Raw genomic sequence first — 23,443 nt, 5'->3', positions numbered from 1 at the left:
ATATTTTCATCTTTGTTCAAATCCCAGGAGGACATACAGTGAGTGCACTCTGGTATGGAGAGGTAAGGGAGGATGTGGGGGCGAAAGGTGACTCAGACCCTACAGAGCTGTGGTTGGTAGTGACTCAAGGGTTTGTGGTTAAGGGGTTAGGGTTGTCTCACACGTCAGGGGTGGGGGTTGACTGAAGTTTGAGGGCTACAAAGTCCAAGGTTCAGGGGGGTGTGGGTTGAGGGTTAACTGAAGATTCAAGGGGGTTGAGGTTTGAGGGTCTAAACTGAAACGTTTCCGGGGGTGGGGGTTGACGTTGAGGGTTAACTGAAGGTTCCGGGGGTGGGGGTTGAGGTTTGAGGGTTAAACTGAAGGTTCCAGGAGGTGGGGGCTGACGTTTGAGGGTTAACTGAAGGTTCCGGGGTTGGGGGTTGAGGTTTGAGGGTTAGCTGAAGGTTCCGGGGGTGGGGTGTGATTCATGCTTTAGGGTTGTGGTTGACTGGAAGATCAGTAGTGGTGACTCAGGGTTTGACAGGCTGTGAGACAGAAGGAAAGGGCAGTAGGATTGACTCAGGGCTCAGCGGGAGGGTCGGCCGGTCCATTCTTTGGGGGCTTGGAGAGGATGGCCTCTGCTCTTCGTACATCTGAGGAAGAGCAGAAGTGAAAAGAAGAACAGCCAACATGAAATGTTTATTATTTTTGAATGTGTGTGTTGTTTACCGGAATGAATGGCACGTCTTGAAAGAGCTCCTGGATGAAGCGGCGTGCGGACAGACGGAACATGCAGTGGGCAAGCAGGTAAGACACTCAGAATAGAGACAGATGTCATCGAATGCATAGGGGAACTTCTCCTTGATCCTGTCAAGACAACAGACACAGCCAGGGATATCAACCTCGGTTTGAGTGTGTTGTGTGTGTGTGTGTGTGTGTGTGTGTGTGTGTGTGTGTGTGTGTGTGTGTGTGTGTGTGTGTGGTGTGTGTGTGTGTGTGTGTGTGCTGTGTGTGGTTGTCTTACTTAGCAGGTTAGTCTCGTGGCCTTTGATCCCCACTGAGGAGCTGAGGTTGACCACGAGACGCAGGACCTCCTTCCTGAGGAGAACCCTGCCGGCCGGAGATTCCTCTGGGATGGACTTCACTCCTGAGGGGGGAGATAGACCGCAGAGAGCCAGTAGGTTTAGTCCATCCATCTTCAACAACAAAAGAAAACCCTTCGCTTGGACAAAAGCATGATATGAGAGAAAACAAAAACATGACATTTACCCAAAATCAGTTCAGTGCTGCGGGTGCTTCCTGGGGAGCCCTGAGACACAGCATCACTGCACCCGGACACCCCTGACAGTTTGGTTTGGCCCATGACCTCCAGGTGGTTCTGCACAGGCGGACCGCACCATTCTGAGAAAGGTGGTTCCTCTGTCAAGTCTGATGGAGAAACGTGAGTTTAAGTTGTTTATCGGTTGCTGACTGCTAATAATATAAACATACAAGGAAGTACAAGGATGCAAACGGCACAAATTGATAAACAGCATAATGTTCTGTTTTGTGTTTGTATCTGCCGCTGACCTGGGCTGCTATTGGAAGCGCTGAAGCCGAGCACAGAGAGCCCAGTGCAGTAGAGGCAGTTATCATCGTTGTGTTCTTGTAAACCAGTCTCCTCTGAGCCCAGCAACTTCTGCTGCTCCGCCCGGCTCACCCCCATCAGCTCTGTGATGCTCAGCTGGGAGCGAAGCACTGCATGCCTGGAGTGAGGGCTGGGGCCTGGGAGAAGGGGCACATATCCACATGATCATGCATTTCCCCGCTTTTTATTCAAGCCTGTTGGTCCTGAGTGGGCCTCCTTTATCAGTAGCAAAGCCATCATTCCTCCTGTGCTAAACTCAGTGTTATACAACTCCTTACTGAAGAAAACAGATTGTGTTGGCCCCGGGCTGTTTCTTACCATCTGAGTCTCCAGAGAAGAATTTGGCAGATCTGTCCTCAGAGGGAGGGCTGGTCCTCTTCAGGAAATATGGTGTTTCTTTTATCTAGGAACAAAACACTCACAACTTTATCCAAATATTAACATGGAGTTATGACACAAGTTTAAATAGAGGTCTTAAATAGATTGGTAAACAAACTCAATTTCTTGTAAAATATCTAGAGTAGAAGTAAAATAAAAGGAGAGATAAGGGATGAGAGGGTTCAGAGAGAGGGGTCATACGATGGTCAGTACCTGGAACATGTTGTTAATGTCCACAGGCAGCGCCAGGCCGATGAAGTCATCAGAGCTGCCGTAGGTGGCGCTGGACACCATGGATCTCACTGAGGAGGACCGCTGCAGAGTGTTCTGGCTGATGGGGCTCAGCAGATCCTCCTTGTCCAGGGAGGCAAAACTCAGAGCCTTCAGGAACCTGGAGATAAAATAAACATTCAGTGAGTTAGGAGGCAGGAAAGGTCTACCTGCTCATCTTACACCTCATTCCAAAATCATATTAGTTTGTAGGCCAAACCATTCTGACACTACAGATGTTTTTGTGAGAATACCAATTTTCCGGTGTCTCGTGGTCTGATAATCACCGCTGTAGCTCAGCAACCTTCCACCGCTATGCACTAGGCTGACATAGGAAGATGCAGTGGATTGAGACACAGCCCGTGCAAAAAAACAAATACACTATACATTCAAAATGATGTGGACACCCCTTCAAATTATTGGATTCAGCCGTTTCAGCCAGACCTGTTGCTGAGGTGTATAAAATCGAGCACACAGCCATACAATCTCCATAGACAAATATTGGCAGTATAATGGCCCGTACTGAAGAGCTCAGTGACGTTCAACATGGCACTGTCATTGGTTGCCACTTTCCAACAAGTCAGTTCATCAAATTTCTACCCTGCTAGAGCTGTCCCGGTAAACTATAAGTGCTGTTGAAGTGGAAGCGTTTAGGAGCAACAAAGGCTCAACCATGAAGTGGTAGGCCATACAAGCTCACAGACCGGAACCGCCGAGTGCTGAAGCGCGTAAAAATCGTCTGTCCTCGGTGGTTGCAACACTCACTACCGAGTTCCAAACTGCCTTTGGAAGCAACGTCAGCACAATAACTGTTCGTCGGGAGCTTCATGAAATGGATTTCCGTGGCCGAGCAGACGCACACAAGCCTAAGATCACCATGCGCAATGCCAAGTGTCGGCTGGAGTGGTGTAAAGCTCGCCGCCATTGGACTCTGGAGCAGTGGAAGTGCGTTCTCTGGAGCGATGAATCACGATTCACCATCTGGAAGTCCGACGGACCAATCTGGATTTGGCAGATGCCAGGAAAACACTACCTGCCGAATGCACAGTGCCAACTGTAAAGTTTGGTGGAGGAGGAATAATAGTCTGGGGCTGTTTTTCATGGTTCGGGCTAGGCCCCTTAGTTCCAGTGGAAAAAAAAGGGAAATCTTAACGCTACAGCATACAATGACATTCTATACAATTCTTTGTGGCAACAGTTTGGGGAAGGCCCTTTCCTGTTTCAGGAAAACAACACTCAATATTTCAGGAAATTACAGAAGCAAAACCTAATTCAAGCCAGAGCAGAGGTCAAACTCAGTTGATCTTGTCATCAAAGAATGAGAAGCCTCTAAAGAGAAAGAGGAGTGAGAAGCCTCTAAAGAGAAGGAGGAGTGAGAAGCCTCTAAAGAGAAAGAGGAGTGAGAAGCCTCTAAAGAGAAAGAGGAGTGAGAAGCCTCTAAAGAGAAAGAGGAGCAACAAGAGGAAGTAAGAGAAAGGGCAACTGAAGATCTGAGAAAGAGGGAGGGGGGAATATTCAGAGAAGTAGTAGTCAGTAGTAGTCATGGGAGATTCTAGGAAAGGAGTTCTTAAGGGGGTGTGCGTGTGGACAAGTACGAGTCAAGGGGGACTGAGTGAGTGTGTATGTGTGTATGTGTATGTGTGTGTGTGTTACCGCCGTGGGGTGAGTCTGGAATCCAGGCTGCCTGTCTTCATGGTGATGGTATCAGTGAAGAGCACGTCTTTGGCTGGGGAGGCCAGAGCCTCGCTGTGGGACAGGGACGAGTGGATCCTCTGCTGCTGCAGCCTCTTCAGAGTAGCGTAGCCCAGCGCATCACGCTGACTGGCGTACGTGTCACAGGAAGTGGCGTACTTCAGCGTGGCGTAGCCCAGCGCGTCGCGGGAGTTTGAGTACATGAGGCTGCAGTCCGTCAGGCCGCTCAGGGTGGTCAACGAAGGTGACTTGAGGGACTGGGCGCGGCGGGGGAGGGTGTGGGAGGAGCCGGGGGGCACCAGGGAGGCAGAGCTAGATTTGGACAGGGAGGAGAGGTGGGCAGTGTGGGGCTGGGGGGTGAGGGAGGTCAGGGTCTGGATGGTCTGGGCGCTGATCACACTGTTGAGGCTGACACCGTCCGTGTCGATGGTGGAGGGCAGGGTCTCCCTGGAGGGGCTGGAGCTCATAGAGCTGATGCCGCTGGTGGTTGTGTCCGTGTTGAAGCTCTGACTGCGCGATTTAAACTGAGCCCCCCCGCCCCCTCCGGACGGGCCATCCCCGGCCAGGCGTTCCCGGCTAGTCTGCTCTCTCTGGTTCTCCCCCACCCCTGACCCTCCTACCCCCACTGACCGGCCTGGCAGCCTCCCCTCCCCATCTCCTTCACCGAAGCTGGGGGTGCTGCCCTGGTTTTCAGAGGTCTTGCTGCCCAGGTTGGCAGAGGGGCTTTTGGGCAGGTGGCCGTCATTATAGATTGGGAAGACATCTGAAGATCCAAAGGTATAGCTGGGTTCAGTGACGGTGCGTTTGCGCCCATGTTCCTCTTCCATCCCTCCTCCGTGGTCCCTGGTGGTGCCCTTGGGGTCGCTGGTGCTGCGCAGCATCTTCCCGGAGAGCGACAGAGAGTGGAGGAGGCGGTTGCGGAAGTGGCTGGAAGCCAGGAGGGTGAAGGGGCTGCGGTCCTTGTACTTGGGTCTCATGTACATGGGAGGATCGTCCGACAGGTCACAGTTCTCCAGCCGCTCATCGTCCATGATGTACATACCTGGAAATGACCACTCAAGGTTAACTCTTAGGAGTATGGAGTAAACATTTGGCGATACTGTACAGGTTAAAAATAAATTAATACCAGTACTATGATTACAGACTTACTGGGCTGAGACTTACTGGGCTGAGACTTACTGGGCTGAGACTTACTGGGCTGTGTGGAGTCACTCTCACTGTTGTGTCTAGAGCTGGTGGAGTCAGAGGCGAGGCTGAGGGTGGAGGGGACAGAGGACAGCAGGCTGGGCGGGTTGGGGGGGGGCTCCATGTCGTCTGGGACAACGGGCCACAGCGTCCGCCGGCTGTGTCTTACAGCGTCCCAGCCGTGCTGCTTCAGCATGTCACAGCCCTGACGCGTCTTCGAGATCAGCCCCAACACGTACAGACACGTCCTACACAGAGACAGCAGACAAACATTATAGAGAGATCCTGGACAGAGATATAGTACTCTTTTGGGACAGTACAAGCATGCTGCTTCGTCAGAAGCACCTTGAATATTGGAGTTGCAAATATCAATGTGTCTTACCCCCTGATGGAGAGAACCTCACAGTGCTGGGCCAGAACCACTATGTCAGGGATCACCCCCTCCTCCTGTAAGAGGTTCAACCCCCAGTTTGATGATCCTATGTTACCCTGGAAACAAACAGTTTAACAACATTAATACTCATGTTATTATGTAAACGATGTGTGAATCTTATCAATAATTGGCACATAACTGTGGAACTCTGATGATGACAACAGATGTGGTAGTTAGTCATTCTCCATTATTAAACTGGGTGGTTCCAGCCCTGAATGCAGATTGGCTGACAGCCGTGGTATATGAGAGAGTATAGCATGGGTATAACAAAACACTTGTTTTTATTGCTTTAATTACTTTAGTAACCAGTTTATAATAGCAATAAGGCACGTTAGGGGTTTGTGGTATATGGCCAATATACCATGGCTAATGGCTGTATACAGGCACTCCGCGATGCGTCGTGCATAAGAACAGCCCTTAGCCGTGGTATATTGGCCATATACCACACCCCCTCGGGCCTTATTGCTTAATTATACTGACCAAGGCCCAAAGTGCTGCCTTTAGCTGTTTGATGCCCTCCCACTTGTCCAGCATTGGGGAACGGACAGTGTAGCTTAGGTCAGGAACCACATTCTGAAGAGAAAGATGAAAAGGGTTTAACTTCTTATGGCTGGGGGGCAGTATTGAGTAGCTTGGGTGAATAAGGTGCCCAGAGTAAACTGCCTGCTACTCAGGCCCAGAAGCTAAGATATGCATATTATTAGTAGATTTGGATAGAAAACTCTGAAGTTTCTAAAACTGTTTGAATGATGTCTGTGAGTATAACAGAACTCATATGGCAGGCAAAAACCAGAGAAAAAATCCAACCAGGAAGTGGGAAATCTGAGGTTTGTAGGTTTTCAAGTCTTTGCCTATCCAATATACAGTGTAAATTTGTTTCAGGCTTCTACTGTGAAGGGGGAGAGAATAAGAGCTGTTTGAGTCAGGTGTCTGGCAGAATGCCATGAGTCAGGTGCGCGCCCGTGAGCGTTAGCTGCGTTCCTTTTCCTTTCTAAAGACAAAGGAATTGTCCGGTTGAATCATTATTTAAGATTTATGTTAAAAACATCCTAAAGATTGATTCTATACATCGTTTGACATGTTTCTACGAACTGTAATATAACTTCTTTGACTTTTCGTCTGGACTAAGTGTCTGCGCCTCTTGAATTTGGATTTGTGAACTAAATGCGCAAACAAAAAGGAGGTATTTGGACATAAATGGACTTTATCGAACAAAACAAACATTTATTGTGGAACTGGGATTCCTGGGAGTGCATTCCGATGAAGATCATCAAAGGTAAGTGAATATTTATAATGCTATTTCTGACTTCTGTTGACTCTACAACATGGTGGGTATCTGTATGGCTTGTTTTGGTGCCTGAGCGCTGTACTCAGATTATTACATGGTGTGCTTTTTCCTTAAAGCTTTTTTGAAATATGACACAGCGGTTGCATTAAGGAGAAGTATATCTTTAAACGCATTATGCTTGTAATTGCTACTCGACTAGTGTAATAGTGAATGGTTCAAGTAGATGCAGTTACCTGGACTTCCAGTAGATGGCAGCCTGTCTTATCATGGACAAGCTGGCCATACAGATGAACAGGAAGATAAACATTTGGCCTCTGTAACCTTTGGTTGCTTCGGCGTACATAGTTGTCTCCATCGACAGGTTTGCGGTACGTGGTGAGAGCCTCGTTAAGCTGCTCCTCTATCATGTCCACATACTTCAGGTTATAGTCCTGCAAAACACAATGATGTAAAAATTTGTTTTCTATGTTTTCATGTGACAGCGAAAAGATGCAAATCATCATTTATGGCATTGTTGGTTGAGTATAAATGTACCTTCTGCCATTTTTCTAGCTGCTTGGTGACGTAACCCCTCTCACTTAGGTAGGAGAAGCCTTTTGGAATGGACAAGAACCTGGAGATAAGAATCACAGCGGTCAGAGCCAAAGGGACCTAATACAGAAAAGCAAACAATAGCTCAGTTTTCTCCCTGCAGCTTACCGTAGCAGCAGCAGGACACCCTTGTCCCCCAGGTGTGTGAGAGCTGGCTTCATCTGGATCAGAGCATGGAGGTTTGCCTAGAGGGAAAAAAAACACCAGAGGGACATGTCAGCTAATATACTTCTGGAGTCAAAAGCTGCTGGACTAAACTAAAGTACAAGACTGTAAGGTATAACAGTGCCCAGGAAACAGCACATAGCAAGGCACCACAACAGACACTCAGGCCCCTCATCCCTGACCTTGTCCTCACAGGCCTCGTCCAGTATGTCCAACGCCTCCATGGAGATGGTCTTGTTGCGGTCGTGGAGCTGGGTGACCAGCAGCTCGATGCCCCAGTTACTGAAGAACTCCACATTGGCACGAAGCAACACCCGCAGGTGTTTAGTGGCATACAACCTGCAGTTCTGTGGCACACCAACAGAGGGCGGAAGAGGACAGGCTGTCATTCAAAAACACTAACATATGCTCCACTGAAAACACAACAAACCAAATTGCTCATAATGTTGCTTTCCAAACACCTGTGCAAGCTACTCCGACCACCTCTAGGAAACCAAGATGTATCAATTAATGTTTGAATTCCATCTGGGTGTTTTCTGTGTTAGTGGTGGGGTTCTTACGTCAGTGGCAGCAGTGAGGATCTTGGACAGGATGACCCTGGACAGCCCATCACGGCTGTAGTCCAGTATGGAGACAGTGAGTTTCAGCAGGTGGTCCTGATTTTTCAGAGTACAGATGTTCAACAGGCTAGTAGGAGAGCACAGGATACAGAGAATCAATGTACTGCTCCATACACACTCCAACACAATGACTTGAGTGAAGATGAAGTGAGTGTGAAAGAGGACAAAGGAAACTCTGCAGCAGCTTAAAAAGGCATCTTTAAATGGGACAGTTTCCAAGATATTAGGGATCTCCCAAGAGGTACGATCAGAGTACATGTTTGGAAAAACAGACTAGTGGACGGTGAGAGACTGACCACTGGAAGACACTGCACTTCTCCAGCATCTTGACACCGTGCGGGTGTGAGGAAAGAGTGCCCAGGAACAGGAAGTAGTGCTGGCTGAGAGTGGTGAGCAACCCGTTGCTCTGGAGACCGCGGTCAGGCTTGAGCCCCGAGGAAGAGGAGAGCCATTGGACTATGTCCTTCACCAGGTCCTCCAGGTATGCCTGCCCATCCTGACACACAGACAGGGGTAATGTTTAGGTAATGTTGGACATTGATAGAGAGGTCACGTGAAGTCATGTAACTCAATATTTGATTATCAATGGAGTTCCAATATAAAGTTATTTAACTTTGTGTACTTATCATTAATAGGTCTGGATAGTGCAATTCTCGTCCGCTGTGTGTAAATATCAGTAGTCTATTCAAATTTTGCCTCATAGTAAACCCTCTCACCTCCTCAGACTCCAGGAGGAACTCGATGAACTGACATCCCACCACAGTGAGCTGCCTGGCCTTACTGTGGTCCAGCTCCAGGCTGGCGTACAGTTTACTGCTGGGCTTATAGAAGAATAGCAGCCTGCGTACAAACCTGCAGAAACAGAACCCGGTGTCAGACAGAGAGAGAGAGCCCGGTGTCAGACAGAGAGAGAGAGCCCGGTGTCAGACAGAGAGAGAGAGCCCGGTGTCAGACAGAGAGAGAGAGCCCGGTGTCAGACAGAGAGAGAACATTTGGTTTGCTACAGTTACAAACAGGAGGTGAAATAAGTGGTTATAATGGTACTTACCTGTGCATTTGTTCATCTTTATTGCTCCGCAGGTTAACGTTTGGCCACTACAGATGGGGAAAAGGAAACATTAAAAAACAAACATAATTTGAACAAAGGACAGTATTGTAAAAGATACTGACTGGAATAAGTATTTATTGCAGTCTTAGTCCACTCACCTTCAATACTGTTGCAATGAGAACCCAGTTCCAGTCCAGGTTCTCTTTGTGGTTGAGGATGTGGCTGTCTCTCAGGTTCATCATAAGAGCATCCTCAGTGTCCTTCAATGCAAACAAGGACAGCATTACAAATACCACTCCAAGAAATCCAAGAAGCTTGTGTTGCAACACAGGGGCATGGTTTGATATGTACCTTAATGACAAAGATATCTCTCTGTGGTCTAAAGTGCTGATCTCTACAGTAGTGAGAAGCCTTCGATTTGCGGATGATGTGGTCCAGGTACAGGCTGTTGGGTTTGGGTCCTCTCTTCTTCTTCTCGTGGAAACGTTTCAGGTAGTTGACCGCTGCACTCGCCCGTCTGAAAAATGATGAAAACAGCTGTTGTGTCCGTGTTAATAATATGAAACTCTCTTGTAGCACATGCATTGGATGTACAAAACATTAGGAACACCTTCCTAATTTGAGTTGCATGGACTCTACAAGGGGTCGAAAGCATTCCACAGGGATGCTGGCCCATGTTGACCACAATGCTTCCCACGGTTGTGTCAAGTTGGCTGGATGTCCTTTGGGTGGTGGACCATTCTTGATACACACGGGGAACTGTTGAGAGTGAAAAACCCAGCAACATTTAAGTTGTTGACACACTCAAAGCCACTTAAATATTTTGTCTTGCCCAGTCACCCTCTGAATGGCACACATACACAAGCCATGTCTCAATTGTCTTAAGGCTTAAAAATCTTTCTTTAACTTGTCTGCTCCCCTTCATCTACACTGATTGAAGTGGATTTAACAAGTGACATCAATAAGGGATCATAGCTTTCACTTGGATTCACCTGGTCAGTCTATCTCATGGAAAGAGCAGCTGTTCATAATGTTTTGTACACTCAGTGTATATTGTTAAATGAGGATTAGGTTAGAGAGTTTCATGTAACTAGTAATACAGTCTTTTCTCCTGTCTGCAAGAGAGTAAATTTCTCACAATGGTCCCTGTCTATAGTGACCCCAAGAAATGTCCTCAGTACTCTATGGTAGGTAGCTGTCACTCACAGTCTCTTCTCCTGGGCGATGTCGAAGGAGGCAGCCTTGTTGATGAGTGTGGGCAGACAGTGCAGGTGGTGGCTATGGGAGTGGGGGAGGATGGTGTTGGCCTGGGAGGGAAACAGAAATAAACAGTTACAACAACAACAATGGGGACCATGCAAAACGAATTCAAAACTGGGACCATAAAAACGTGTCAAAAACTCCTAGAGCATTTCCTCCTCTGGTCCAGTTCGCTGACCTCACAAAATGTTAACAGCTGAGCAAACAGGGAGTTGAGTTACCATGTGAAGCAGTTCTCCCAGTAGAATGGTGGCTCGCACAGAGATGGGGTCATCAGTGCTTGTGATAACCTCAACGAGACCCTGTTGAGAGGTACACAGGCTTTACACGACAGACAATAGCGGTTTGTGTGTGGGATCTTTAGGTACCAATAGACAGATATGCAACTGCCATTATTGGTTGAATATAGACAAACTTATCGATCCTGATATTGATGACCATACCTCAAGAAGGCCACTCTTGATGAAGGCAGACAGTACCAACGCCAGGTAATTATCCATTAAGTCAGGCCTAAGAGCAGTAAGAGAACAAATGGAGTTTATGCAGACAATGTTTTCCTCAATCATGAGTTAAAGAGTTCAAATAAGTGATGGTTCTTACCTTGATCGAGCTCGATGTGGAAGGATAACTTTTGCTTCAGAAGCCACAAAGCCATCTGATAACCTCCAATTGTCTTGGAACCTGCTAGGGTCTACAGGAGGAATATAGACAAGTATACTTTGTTACCTAATAATACATGGTACATGAGATATATGATAAGAAAAGAAAGGCTCTTAACTTGAATAAAGACACAAAAAGTGACATTGTACCCACCCACACTGATAAGTGCTTCAATAAAGTCTGCAGTCACAACTGGCACGGGGAGCCGAAATATATCATATATCACCTCTAATAAGCCTTTCTGTGGGAGGTCGAGAGGAACCAGGTTTACACACATTAATAGAGACTTCATTCATTTTATAACATTTTGATGAGAAGACAGAAAATAATGAGTTTTAGGGGTGTGCCCTACATCATTCTTACATTACACTGAGTAACATTGTTATATATGTTATTGAGCACAACCATAAAGTAATCTTGAGGTAAACTGGAGGACACTGCATTCTCCTTCACCTCAGTTGTCAGGTGCTGATAATGTTTATTTGATGCTATACTTACCCTTACTTCCATATTTGGTATACAGAGCAGGCCAATAAGAGACTGGATTCCAGAGTTGCCTGACTTGCACAGGTTAATGATGCCTGGAGTGAGATGTAGACAGTAGGGTCAGATAGGAACATGTTCATCCTGTTTATACCACACCACTAATATCACATAAGAGCTATCAAGGTATATACACACACTCAAACTCAGATATCATTGAATATGAAGGGGTAAAGTTTACCTGACCAGGAGCGAAAGGAAGCAACTATGGACATTTTACTAGCCAGGAAACGAGCCTCCCTGTCTTCCCTGGGGTGGACATCAAAATGCATGATTAAAATCTCCCAAATTATTGAAACAGTCAATACAACACTCCATAAAATACACTGCATAGGACATAATTAAATATACTGCACAGGACATAATTAAATATACTGCACAAATATATTGCACTATCATGCACACTGACTTGAGCTGCCCCTCTGCCGTGTCTGCATTGTGTCTGTAGTGGAAGTCAGTGTAAGGGGCCAGGATTTGCTGGAAGAGAAACAGAAAAAGAAGAACAATCTCATTCAATGAGGAAATAATCCAATTCATCAAATTCCTGTTAATGAATGCTGCTCTTTGTGTGCGAGAGTGTATGTGTGTTGTCAGTACCTCGAGCTCCACATCCGAGTGCACATACTGGCGTGTGTGTGGGTGGTTGAGGAGGTGTAGGATGGTAGTGATGAGTGCCTCGTTGATGCGGCTCAGCTGACAGTCGATCACGTTCTTCAGAATGGTGCTGAGACCACGCCTCTGGGCCACCACCACAGGGTTCTTCACAGCTGCAGAACAAAGGAACCACACAGGGTTTAACCATAACACCACCTATAGTATAGATAAGTGTGTGTGTTTGCTCTTCTGACCTACCAAGTTCACAGATGATGGCGATACAGGCACGAACCATGCGGTCTCGCTCCTGTAGCCCATCGTTGCCCACGGCAATGAGGGAGTTGGTGACAGATGAGGGGAAGAGCAGTGCATTCACAGTGATCATCTGTAGAGGGACAGCAGAGAGGGGACAGATCAATGTCTCACACTCATCTCACATAGTAGTACTCGGGTGATAGAGGGATGTTTATGTTTATCAGATAGACATCTAACTGGTCACATCTCTACATATTACTGAACGGTACATTACGAATTAAATCAATTTAGTTAGGGAGAGGCTGGGCTGTCTCACCTTTCGCACCAGCCTGAGAGCCTGTGTCCTCTCCACCTCATTGCTTTGCTGGATGTCTATGCACCTGGAGAGGAAAATACACAATTAGTGGTTGAAAGGTTAAGTGGGCTCAACATTGGCATAAGACACACACACAGCATAGATGTAGCACTCACCTGGCGATCAGGTAGTCCACCTGAAGACGGAGGACCTTCTGGAGAATAGTGCTGTCTCTGACCAGGTAGCGTAGAGCCCTCAGCCCTGCAGCTCGCACTTCCTTAGCCTCGTTCAACAGCGCTAACCGGAGACTAGAACAGGGGAAGAACGGAAAGTGGAGAGAGAGAGAGAGAGAAAGACAGAAAGAGGTAGAGACAGAGAGAAAAGTTGAATGAGGAACAATGAATCTGCATTTTAAATCATGGTATAGTAGAAACATCCCAAAATCAACCCAGAGAAACAGCTAGTACTGTACATATAGCACTGGTGAAGATTCATTTCTCAAAAGACTCACCAAATGATGATCTCTTCATGTGTAAACCCAAGCTTCTCTTCTGAGTGGCCTACCTTGCAGAGAAGCTGTGACAGATGGAGAAAAACTAACTGATAAGAACACATCCAAACACAAAGAATCAAACATTACATCCAGTTAAAGGGATTATTTGGGATTTTGGGAATGAGGACTCGTGGATACCATTTTCAGGTCTATGTGTCCAGTATGAAGGAAGTTAGAGGTAGTTTCACAAGCCAATACTAACTAGAGTTAACACAATGACTGGAAGTCTATGGGCATCTGAATGGCATGCTAGCAGATACCATAGACTTCCAGTCATTTCGCTAATGCTAGTTAGCAGTTGAGCTAGCACTCGTTAGTAACTTCCTTCAAACTTCACGTAAACATATAAAAATGGTATCTGTGAGTTCATCTTACTCTGGGGAAGTAGATAAAGGGACTCATTGCCAAAATCCTAAAGTATCCCTTTGCAGTCTTTCCAACACTCAGTCCTTGGGACCCCAAGGTGTGCACGTTTTGGTTTTTGCCCTAGCACTACACAGCTGATAAAAATAATCAAAAATTAATGATGAGATTATTCTTTGAATCAGCTGTGTAGTACTAGGGCAACAACCAAAACGTGACCACTTGGGGTCCCCAGGACTGAGTTTGGGAAACACTGCTTTAATGGTCTGCTGAGATGTTGCCCCACAAACCTTTATGAAGTTGTTCAGGTGACCGAGTTTGCGCATGTTGGAGACTCCTTGTTGCTTGGCAACATTCTGTAGAATTTCCCGAAGGTTGTCTGAAGGATCTGAAATGATACATCAAGGTCAATAAGTGGTCAGTAAGTTTATTCACCTGGCTCAACTCTGTTCCAATACATTCCAGTAACAAAACACACAGTGTTCAGGTGAGATGAGCATGACAACGCCTCATTAGTGAATGTGACCAGCAATAAACTGGAAACAGAAACACATTTGGGATCAGGGCACACCGAAATAAAAAGGTAGCCCCACCGAAAGAAGAGTTTGTAATGACACACGACTGTAAAGTCTAGTGTGAATAAAAGTACCCACAGGTTCTATATACATGGTAGGATGTTATTTGTAGGTCCCTGTCATGATTCAACAAATTGTACCATGTTGTTATTTCAACACTACTTGGGATAAATGCAAAACATGTGTTTGAGGCACAGGGTTTAATCAAATCTATTCAACTAAAATTCAGAATGTTAGCACTGTAGTTTGTCTGTTTGAAAACAACCATGCCATGTTTATTCTATCCTGAAGTAAACAATTATTCAGACTGAGGGTAGCAATAGACAAATTAGAGCTATAAATGATTAAAACATTACAATTCTTCAATGGTCAGAATGTATTATTCTATGCTTCAGACAAGTGACTTCAACTTTGGAGCATGAAGTGAATTAGTGTAAAGTGTCCCTGAGGAAATATAGGCTATCACAGGGACAGTGTATTTCTGTAAAAAGGACAGTTACATTTTCTCCCATGATGTAAAAACAGAAACACTGCATAAAGGTCCTTAGCATTTGGATCATGATGATAAGGTAGGACAGTCCTAACTGCTGGTATTAAGCTTCAATACAAGGCATGGGCCTATTCTACAAAAATCAATGAACGGACTGGGACATTTCTCAAGTTGAAAACCAGTGGCATTGAATTAGCGTTGAATTGTAGCTATACAAGCCATATTCAGTAAGGTAGAAACAATGAATGACATTAGCTAGAATCCTATCTATTTCGCTATCACTGTTAGCTATTACTGCAAATCAGATGCATTAAAACAACAATGTGATGATAATGTTATGAATTACTGCTAGCTATGCTAACTAGCTAAATGTAAATAAAGGGGAAAGAAACCCTGTTAGTAACAAGGATGTTGTATGCAGATACATTAGGATGTTCGGCCATTTATTAACTAGCTAGCAGCATTTTAATAATAGGATAGCTATCTACGATTCAATAAATGGGATGCTGACTATCCAATTTCCAATCTGATTCACCCACCTCTGGAAAGATCGAGTGGTACATTTTCCTCCCCACTGTCATTCCGACCTGTCAAAGCAAAGCAAGCACAACAACCAATAAAGGTTAGCAAGGAGACCACAACTAACAGGCACAATGAAAGTTCAGCTTTATGTTTTGGAGGGTTGCTAATCTCTGGTCCAGATTGCAATATCTCTTGTCTCACCTCGCATCCGAATGCTTCGGCTCGGACGGCCTCGGATGCTGACCGCCATCTTTCCAGAATCATTCAGCACTAACCGGATCGGAATCAACAGGGATTATCGCGAGAAATCCCGCACTCATTGCCTCTCCGCCCAACCACAGTTGTCTCATGAAAGAAAAACTATTTTTGCAGCAAATATATACATCTATGTGTTTTGCATCTGTGCTCTCTGTCTGCACCTTGCAATCCAGACATTTCGTGTATTCATTATTTGAGGACAGTGTGGATTTATGACAGCCGGAATTCGGCAAATTTTTCTTGTGTTTCTGTCTGGCCTGTAATTCTCTGAAATTTCTTGTATGATTTTGGTACCTGGAAATGTGTCTCCTGTCCTATGTACAGCCAAAGACGCAAGTTTACATTTGGAAGTTGTTAGGAGTACTTCCCTACTTCCACACTGTGATGCGACGTTGCGCCACTGAGGTATATTAACCATAGACTTAGATAGATATCGCATCATTGTATATGCCCCATTATGGTGACTGTAAGAGCAGGGCAGCGCAATCTCCATTTTGAAGTAATACATTTTTCTTATTCTACTACTTTTCTTATTTTTATCTCTTACTTTTATGTATTTTCTTAAAACTGCATTGTTGGTTAAGGACTTGTAAGTAAGCATTTCACTGTAAGGTGTTGTATTCGTTGTATTCGTTGTATTCGGCACATGTGACAAATACAATTTTATTTTATTTACCATTCTTAACTTTATTAATTAAGTTACATATGAAGGGAGTTTGAATGCTAAGATTGCTTTGTAAATAAATAAAAGAGAATGCAGCTGTCTTTTTACAGACAGAGAGGTCCATCCCACATTTTTATACGGACTACAATAATGAGTCATAAAGTTGTCCGCTGTGATAAAACGTCGTTGCTTGTTCTGCCCACTATACTTAATTTGCTCCCATTGGAAACGATGCCAATGAGATATCTTGGGTTAGTTAACAATATCTTCGCAAAAAATGTGCATTCTGCCACTAGTGTTGCCAACCAGATTTTCAGTGAGAATCAGTGGTGTATTTTGCCTAACAGTTTACCCACCTTTGAGGAAAAAAATATTGAAAGAATAGGAGCGTTTTTTTCACCGCGACCGGCGATCAGAATTTAGCGACCAATTGTTTTACCACTACATCACTGATGAGAATTCATATTGTATTTTTGATTTGTCGCTAGATTACAATTTGCCGTTGCTGGGATGATGTCACCGCACCAATTTTCCTTGCTGCGGCACAGCTACGGTACCTGACACAGATTCTCAAATCAAAAGCTAATCTAATCATGTTTTATTTGTCACATGCACCAAAAGAACAGGTGTAGACCAGGGTTGGAAATGTTTCCACTTGCATCTAAATAAATGTATATTTAATGTTCAAGCACTCTTATTGGTTGGTTCAATTCCGATGACAATAAGGCGTGTTATTGGCCCCGCTTGCAGATAGGGGGAGATCGCGAACGTCAGGTCTCCCCAGTATGAAAATGTGATACAAGGGATTTTACCATCAACATCATTAAGCCATGCACATCTAACGTGCTGTTTCCTATTTAATCACAGATAATAAATAACGCTCAACTGGTACCACTGGCTGGGGTGATTTCTTTGAACTAAACACAACTCAAGGAGAGTACGATCAACATCTGTTACACTTACAGGAAATGCTAACAAGCCCTTAGCCCTTAACCAACAATGCAGTTTTAAGAAAAAAAGTGTTAAGAAAGTATTTACTACTTTCGTTTGCTGCAGAATTAAATGATATACAAATCATAGATAGAAACCCTCGGTGTCAATACTCCCAAAAGGCAGGAAAAGTAGCTGAATTTGTTGCTAGACTCTTTAATCAATAAAAGTCTCTGGGGTCTGGAGTATGTTGTTTTAACAGGTATAAAGCCATGGTTGGCGATTTATTGCCACCTGCAGTTATGGAACGTTAGCTCCCTCCTGGTGACCTGGGGGTAATTATGTGATCCTTCCTTAACCCAAAGGAAGTCCCACCCAATTGACTACTTCCAGAAATACTTATGGTACTTCAAAATGGTGCACGTCATCAATGGCGCTGTCCATGCTAAAATAGGCTTTTGGACACCAGAGTCCTATATCTATCTCTATGATATGAACGCCGTGAGTTTTTGTTCCTTAGCAGTCTCATAAAAAAAAATAGTAGTTCAATTAAAATGAAACGCGGTGGACCGGTGTATGGACCATGACGTGTACGGCAAAGCGGTGATGGGAGGAGTGATCTTCTCAAATCGAACCGTAATCTGCGCCTCTCGATAACGTTATCAACAAGGCAATATGGTGCATCGTTCAGAAACATACATATCTTTTCAGTACATTTTATATGTTCGACTTTTCAAATTAGTTTTCAGTGGAAAGGCAGGTAAAGTAATTTTATCAAAAGCAATCACTTTTGCATTTGAAAACACAGAATCCTACTCATTACTCCATGTGCTTAAAGTACGTCACTTTTGGTTTGAGCCGATTTCGCCGTCGGCCAGAGCGGTGCACCTTGTTTACGCCTGGGAGGCAGCCCAGTGTTCCAAAACGAATTAAATAATTTTCACCAGAAAAAAACTCCTACCACCGGAGCAACCCGGAACAGTTAATCGAATCTTCAAACATTAAAAATAAAATTTGTTCAAGAGGACGTTTGCGTCACTTCCGCTTGCACGAAGACTTTCAGCCAATCACAGCACGCTGCAGAGCTGAGGGCGGGCGATCTTGCGGGAGGTTTAAACAGTCTGGTTTAGGTTCAGAGGAGTAAAGTTGTCTAGTTACTTATTTTCTATTGATTTCTAACACGGATTTTTAGGTTTCCTATTTCAAGCAAATACCCGGGAAGATGTCACACGAAGGGTATGTTTAAAAAACTTCACAACCATTTTTAGATTTTTAAGCTATTGATTGCATGGTGTGGGTGGACGCATTCTAGAATGCAGTGCGGATGGTTCCAGCTTGAATTGACCAAACATATTATTATTAGTCATATTTGGTCGATTCGTCGTGCTATGCAAGCCTCAAATTAAAATAGTAATTATTGATTTTTAATTACGATGATGAGAACACAAGTACTGTTCGAGCAAATAATACCACAAATGCATTGGAAGACAGAGCAATCGAAATCACGCGCGCCCAACACAGGGAGGTAGCTAGCACGTCAGCATTCGATAATTTATACATAATAAAACACTTTTTTTATTGCTAGGTAGTAGGAACGCTAGCGAATGTATTATTTGTATTGCATACATACCTATCTATTTAAACGCTTCTTTTTTGGTGTGATATGGCGCGATCTTTTTGGAGATTACTAAAATGGAACGCCTGCAAACATTATGGCGGGCCATCCATTGTAGCTAACTAACGTTACCTAATTTGGCTTGCTAATTGTTACTTCATGTAACGATGGGAATTAAAATAGGTTTTGTTTTAACTACATCAGTCGTTACATCCCGGGTAATACAACATGCGTACACACACAAGGATTGTCCCCCTTTTTTGTATTAGGCCTCTGCAGGAGTTGCCCTGTCTGAATGAGTATTTGGAGGGATCAATGCTGTCCATATCCCAGAAGAGCAAACGGAAAAAGAGAGAACGCATCGGAGACGGTCTGGACACAGAGAACACCCCACACGAGCTCATTCACCAGTGGTCACCACCTCACAAGCAGCGGGTGGTCTGCAAGGGCAAAGAGAATGAGGAGAACCAGTTTGTGCTTGCCAGGCGACCAAGGAAAAGGAGGGAGTTCTCAGGTGTGTATAGATATACATGTGTTGGAAGGAATACAATAAGCTCAGAAGAAGACTTGCTACCACTTGTATAAATATATATGGAATTATGTTTCAGAGAAGTCACACTTTTTTTGAGTTATTGATGTTTTTCTGATAGGCTTGTCCTGGGACACACTACCAGATGAGTTACTGTTGGGGATCCTTTCCTGCCTTCCCCTGCAGGACCTCCTCCGGATGTCCCGGGTCTGCAAGCGCTGGCATCGCTTGGCGTATGTCTGCGACCATTCAATCATGCTTGTAAAGTTCTTAGTCCCGTGGGGCTCAGTTGGTAGAACATGGTGCTTGCAATGCCAGGGTTGTGGGTACGATTCCTACAGTGGACCAGATGAAAAAGTAAAAAATATGTATGTGCTCACTACTGTAAGTTGCTCTGGATAAGAGCACCTGCTAAATGACTCAAATGTATTACTACATTGCAGTATTTCTGCATGATAAATATTAGATATCACCCTCAGATCTCCTAACACAGTCAAATGGGTCAACAAAACCTGTCATTAAGTCAATGCATGCCTTTGTGCCTGTCAGGTTTGACGAGTCTCTGTGGCATAGTGTGGATCTTGTAGGGAACCCCCAGCTGGATCAAGCTCTTGGGCAGGTGCTTATGGCTGGAGTACTGGGACTACGCTGCCCCCATACCTGCATTGGAGAACCACATTTCACCCACACACGGTGAGTCCTCATACATACTCATGCCTATTATGGGAGCTTCTGAAGCTAAGCAGGGTTGGTCCTGGTCAGTCCCTGGATGGGAGACCAGGTGCTGCTGGAAGTGGTGTTGGAGGGCCAGTAGGAGGCACTCTTTCCTCTGGTCTAAACAAAGATCCCAATGCCCCAGGGCAGTGATTGGGGACACTGCTCTGTGTAGGGTGCCGTCTTTCGGATGGGACGTTAAACGGGTGTCCTGACTCTCTGAGGTCATTAAAGATCCCATGGCACTTATCGTAAGAGTAGGGGTGTTAACCCCGGTGTCCTGGCTAAATTCCCAATCTGGCCCTCAACCATCACGGTCACCTAATAATCCCCAGTTTACAATTGGCTCATTCATCCCCCTCTCCCCTGCAACTATTCCCCAGGTCGTTGCTGCAAATGAGAACGTGTTCTCAGTCAACTTACCTGGTAAAATAACGGTAAAATAAAAAAAATGGGGATACAGAGCTTTCTTTTCCAACTGTTGAAGGTGAACGCAGACAACTTAGGTTGTGGTGCTGTATGTCACGTTTTTTTCCCAGACACCTGCGTGTCCAACACATGGATCTCTCCAGCTGCACTGTCTCAACCGTGTTTCTAGATGACATCATCTCCCGCTGCAGGCGACTAGAGAATCTAAGCTTGGAGGGACTGGAGCTCTCTGACTGGATCATTCAGTGCGTAAAGAAAACATGCTCTTTTGCAATGATCTGTCAAATGATGTAGTGTAAATATTACCAGTCATTTTAGACAACATTCGGCACGATTCTTAACATTGTTACTCTACAGGTCCCTATCCCAGAATACTGAGCTGGTACGGCTCAACCTGTGTGGCTGCTCTGGCTTCTCACCCGACTCGCTTGGTGAGATGCTCAAATCATGCTCACGGTAAGCTTGGAGTCTGTCAATTTGTATTTCTGTTTTGAAGTCCTATTTCTGAATGACAGCATAATCAATGTATTTAACTCACTGTTTAGACTATCTGTGCATTGGTAAACTAATGCAGAAATGTCTCTTTCCATTCCTACACCAAGGCTTGAAGAGTTGAACTTGTCATGGTGTGACTTCAGTACTGATCATGTGAAGGCTGTTGTCAGTAACATCCCCTCCAATATCACCCAGCTCAACCTTAGTGGCTACAGACAGAACCTTACTATGGAAGGTGAGGAAGCCTGTGGCATTGAACATTTTCCCTATGCCCATATTTGTATTGAATGTTTACATATATCTATTGATGTTAAACTTACCAATGGCCTCTTTTCAGATCTGAAAGACTTGGTGGAGAGATGTCCTCACCTTGTAAATCTGGATTTAAGGTGAGGAATTCCTAGTACAGGTCTTGACCTGGGCTGAACTGTGGATCCAGATGATTGCTTTGACTGATGTGATTTGACATGGATACTGTGCAACTACTGTGTTCTATCCCATAATGTCATTATGATAACTGACTGTATTTGTGTTACAGTGACAGTGTTCTGATGACGACATCAAGTTTCCCCATCCTCCAGCAGCTGCAGTCTCTTAGACACTTAGCGTTGAGCCGTTGCTACCAGATCCACCCTGCTGCCTTAGCGTAAGTCACACGTATCTTTTTATGTGATAACAGGAATGCTTCTTAGCTGCAAATTGTCCTCTTTATAATTTGTGCAGTACTAAATAAACCTGTTTATTTCAGTGACTTTGAGAAGTTCCCAGAGCTGCAGACGTTAGAGGTGTACGGGCTGGTCCAGGACACTTACCTGCCAATCCTGAGTAAAAGTTTGCCCCGTCTCCAAATCAACACCCGTCCATTCTCGGGCGTGGCCCGTCCCACCGAGGCCACCCGGCGGGACCGCGCCATGTGGGGTATGACCTGTCGCCTGGTGTTCAGGTCCTAGTCACAACGCCTTCCTAACGCTGTCATAACTTATTTCTGTCTGATGTGGTCATTCTATACAAGGAACGTAAGCTATTTTTTGTGTCCGCCGTTGTGTGTATGCAAATTAATTTGAGCCGTACGTAATTTGTGGTACACTGACACAATTGTTCTCACTGCTGATGAAGATTTCTGTTTTGTTGTGCTTTTGGCAACACTTATTTTGTATAATGGCGGGCATTGGTTCAAAGTTACTCTAAGGTCAGTAATAGAACATGGCCTTCATATGCACAGTAGTGGGAATTCTAAATGCCGGTAGATTGCATTTCTCCACAGTAATCTTACTTGAATAACATGCAACTGAATTCTTAAGATTTTAAAAGGGTACCTGTTTTAGACAATTTAACCCTGATAATGTTGAAGACTGAGCGTGTAGTCGTAAGGGAAATGCCTTTATTTTTTACTTGCTATAATATTACATTCTGATTTATAGGATACGTTATCAGGATCCTATGACCTGTCCAATATATTGACTTTCGAACATTCCAAAGACAGATCTGTTGGGAAAAAATCTTGATAATGTTGGTTTGTTCTGTAACGTTTCACTAGCTGGATATAGGAAAGTTAATTTCAGTTCAGGTCTATCAACTGTAAGCCGGGTTTGCCAGAAAGACAAGCTAGGAAGATTGGTCTGTTAGACTAATGCATAGGTGCTCTACCATTAGCAGTTGGCATCTTTCCCTCCATGATGCAATGATTTGGAATTCCCTCTTCAGTGTTTTATAAAATACAAATTCAATCTGCATTTTAAGGCCCAGTTTTAACAATGATGTCATTTACTTGATCTATTTTGTTTTGTATTTTAAAGTTGGAAACCATAAGAAATCAATGAAGCCACGCTGTTCGTATTACATTTTAAATCCAGCTCTATGTCCCTTTTGACTGAATGAAAGCTGAGGCGGCTCTAACATAAAATATGCTAGAGCCGTTGGCATTTTTGTGGAAATTAACATTTTTAATCTTGTGCCTAAATTAGGTACGATATGAGAATGTGCACTACACCTATGTAGTAAATGGTAGCCTTGGCCACAAGGGAGCAGTAGTTATGTATCGGTGCCATGTTTGCTGTTCTTGCTCACATTTGTTTGAGAAACTTTTTTCCTTTCTATTCATGTGTTTTAAAAATAAGATTTACTATGTTAAATACTAAAATGTGAAACTTACCAATTTTATGTAAATAAATGTTTTATTTAAAGTTGTGATCACTAGTTGATTTGCCACCTTTGTTTTCACACCATTTAAAAATCAGACATGCCTCCTGTGTCGTTTCCCCTTTGGCATATTAATCTTATTACACTGATTTATAAATAAACATTCCTGTTAACTCCAGGATGTTTTCCAACAGACCCCATGGTGAAGGCTGGAACCAACTATATTTAACTGTTTCCTAAAGTGTCAGATTGGCCCAGGCACATTCTGTTTTGAGGACCTGGCA

The 23,443-nt window shown here is 44.5% G+C and overlaps 2 protein-coding genes across 3 annotated transcripts; one reads left to right on the top strand and one right to left on the bottom strand.

Moving 5' to 3' along the window:
* Positions 1–431: 431 nt before the first annotated feature.
* On the bottom strand, positions 432–15,981 carry LOC111980782 (rapamycin-insensitive companion of mTOR). The gene is given in 39 exon segments (XM_070449513.1): positions 432–626; positions 629–632; positions 709–794; positions 797–845; positions 1,002–1,126; positions 1,249–1,407; positions 1,549–1,743; positions 1,925–2,009; positions 2,198–2,375; positions 3,908–4,988; positions 5,141–5,379; positions 5,514–5,620; positions 6,045–6,137; positions 7,086–7,283; positions 7,387–7,465; positions 7,552–7,628; positions 7,791–7,955; positions 8,169–8,295; positions 8,525–8,724; positions 8,945–9,080; positions 9,277–9,323; positions 9,435–9,536; positions 9,628–9,793; positions 10,483–10,583; positions 10,758–10,838; positions 10,980–11,046; positions 11,137–11,227; positions 11,350–11,437; positions 11,695–11,777; positions 11,921–11,988; positions 12,149–12,216; positions 12,337–12,506; positions 12,592–12,718; positions 12,905–12,968; positions 13,060–13,191; positions 13,395–13,459; positions 14,090–14,187; positions 15,404–15,451; positions 15,588–15,981. Coding segments are annotated over 39 exon segments (5,166 nt in total). The 5' UTR covers positions 15,637–15,981; the 3' UTR covers positions 432–558.
* Positions 15,982–18,361: 2,380 nt separating this feature from the next.
* LOC111981396 (S-phase kinase-associated protein 2) lies at positions 18,362–22,430 on the top strand. 2 transcript variants are annotated; one of them, XM_024012632.2, is made up of 10 exons: positions 18,362–18,474; positions 19,123–19,367; positions 19,504–19,615; positions 19,932–20,075; positions 20,636–20,770; positions 20,883–20,981; positions 21,128–21,255; positions 21,358–21,409; positions 21,559–21,666; positions 21,769–22,430. In XM_024012632.2, the coding sequence occupies exons 1-10, from the start codon at positions 18,461–18,463 to the stop codon at positions 21,968–21,970; spliced, it is 1,239 nt and encodes a 412-aa protein (XP_023868400.1). In that variant the 5' UTR covers positions 18,362–18,460; the 3' UTR covers positions 21,971–22,430. The 2 variants fall into 2 exon arrangements, with proteins under 2 accessions (XP_023868400.1, XP_023868399.1); XM_024012631.2 differs by lacking the exon at positions 18,362–18,474 and having other exon boundaries at positions 18,988–19,367.
* Positions 22,431–23,443: the final 1,013 nt, after the last annotated feature.

Source organism: Salvelinus sp. IW2-2015, linkage group LG20, assembly GCF_002910315.2.
Source record: "Salvelinus sp. IW2-2015 linkage group LG20, ASM291031v2, whole genome shotgun sequence".
In the NCBI taxonomy this organism is placed as follows: domain Eukaryota; kingdom Metazoa; phylum Chordata; class Actinopteri; order Salmoniformes; family Salmonidae; genus Salvelinus; species Salvelinus sp. IW2-2015.
Note: the sequence above shows the minus strand (reverse complement) of the source record. Positions and strands in the feature narration are given on the sequence as shown.

Coding starts and splice junctions, on each gene's coding strand:
- LOC111981396 (XM_024012631.2), top strand. CDS start 19,082: ATGCGTACACACACAAGGATTGTCCCCCTTTTTTGTATTAGGCCTCTG. Junction 20,771..20,882: donor CTCTCTGACTGGATCATTCA/GTGCGTAAAGAA, acceptor GTTACTCTACAG/GTCCCTATCCCAGAATACTG. Junction 21,667..21,768: donor ATCCACCCTGCTGCCTTAGC/GTAAGTCACACG, acceptor TGTTTATTTCAG/TGACTTTGAGAAGTTCCCAG.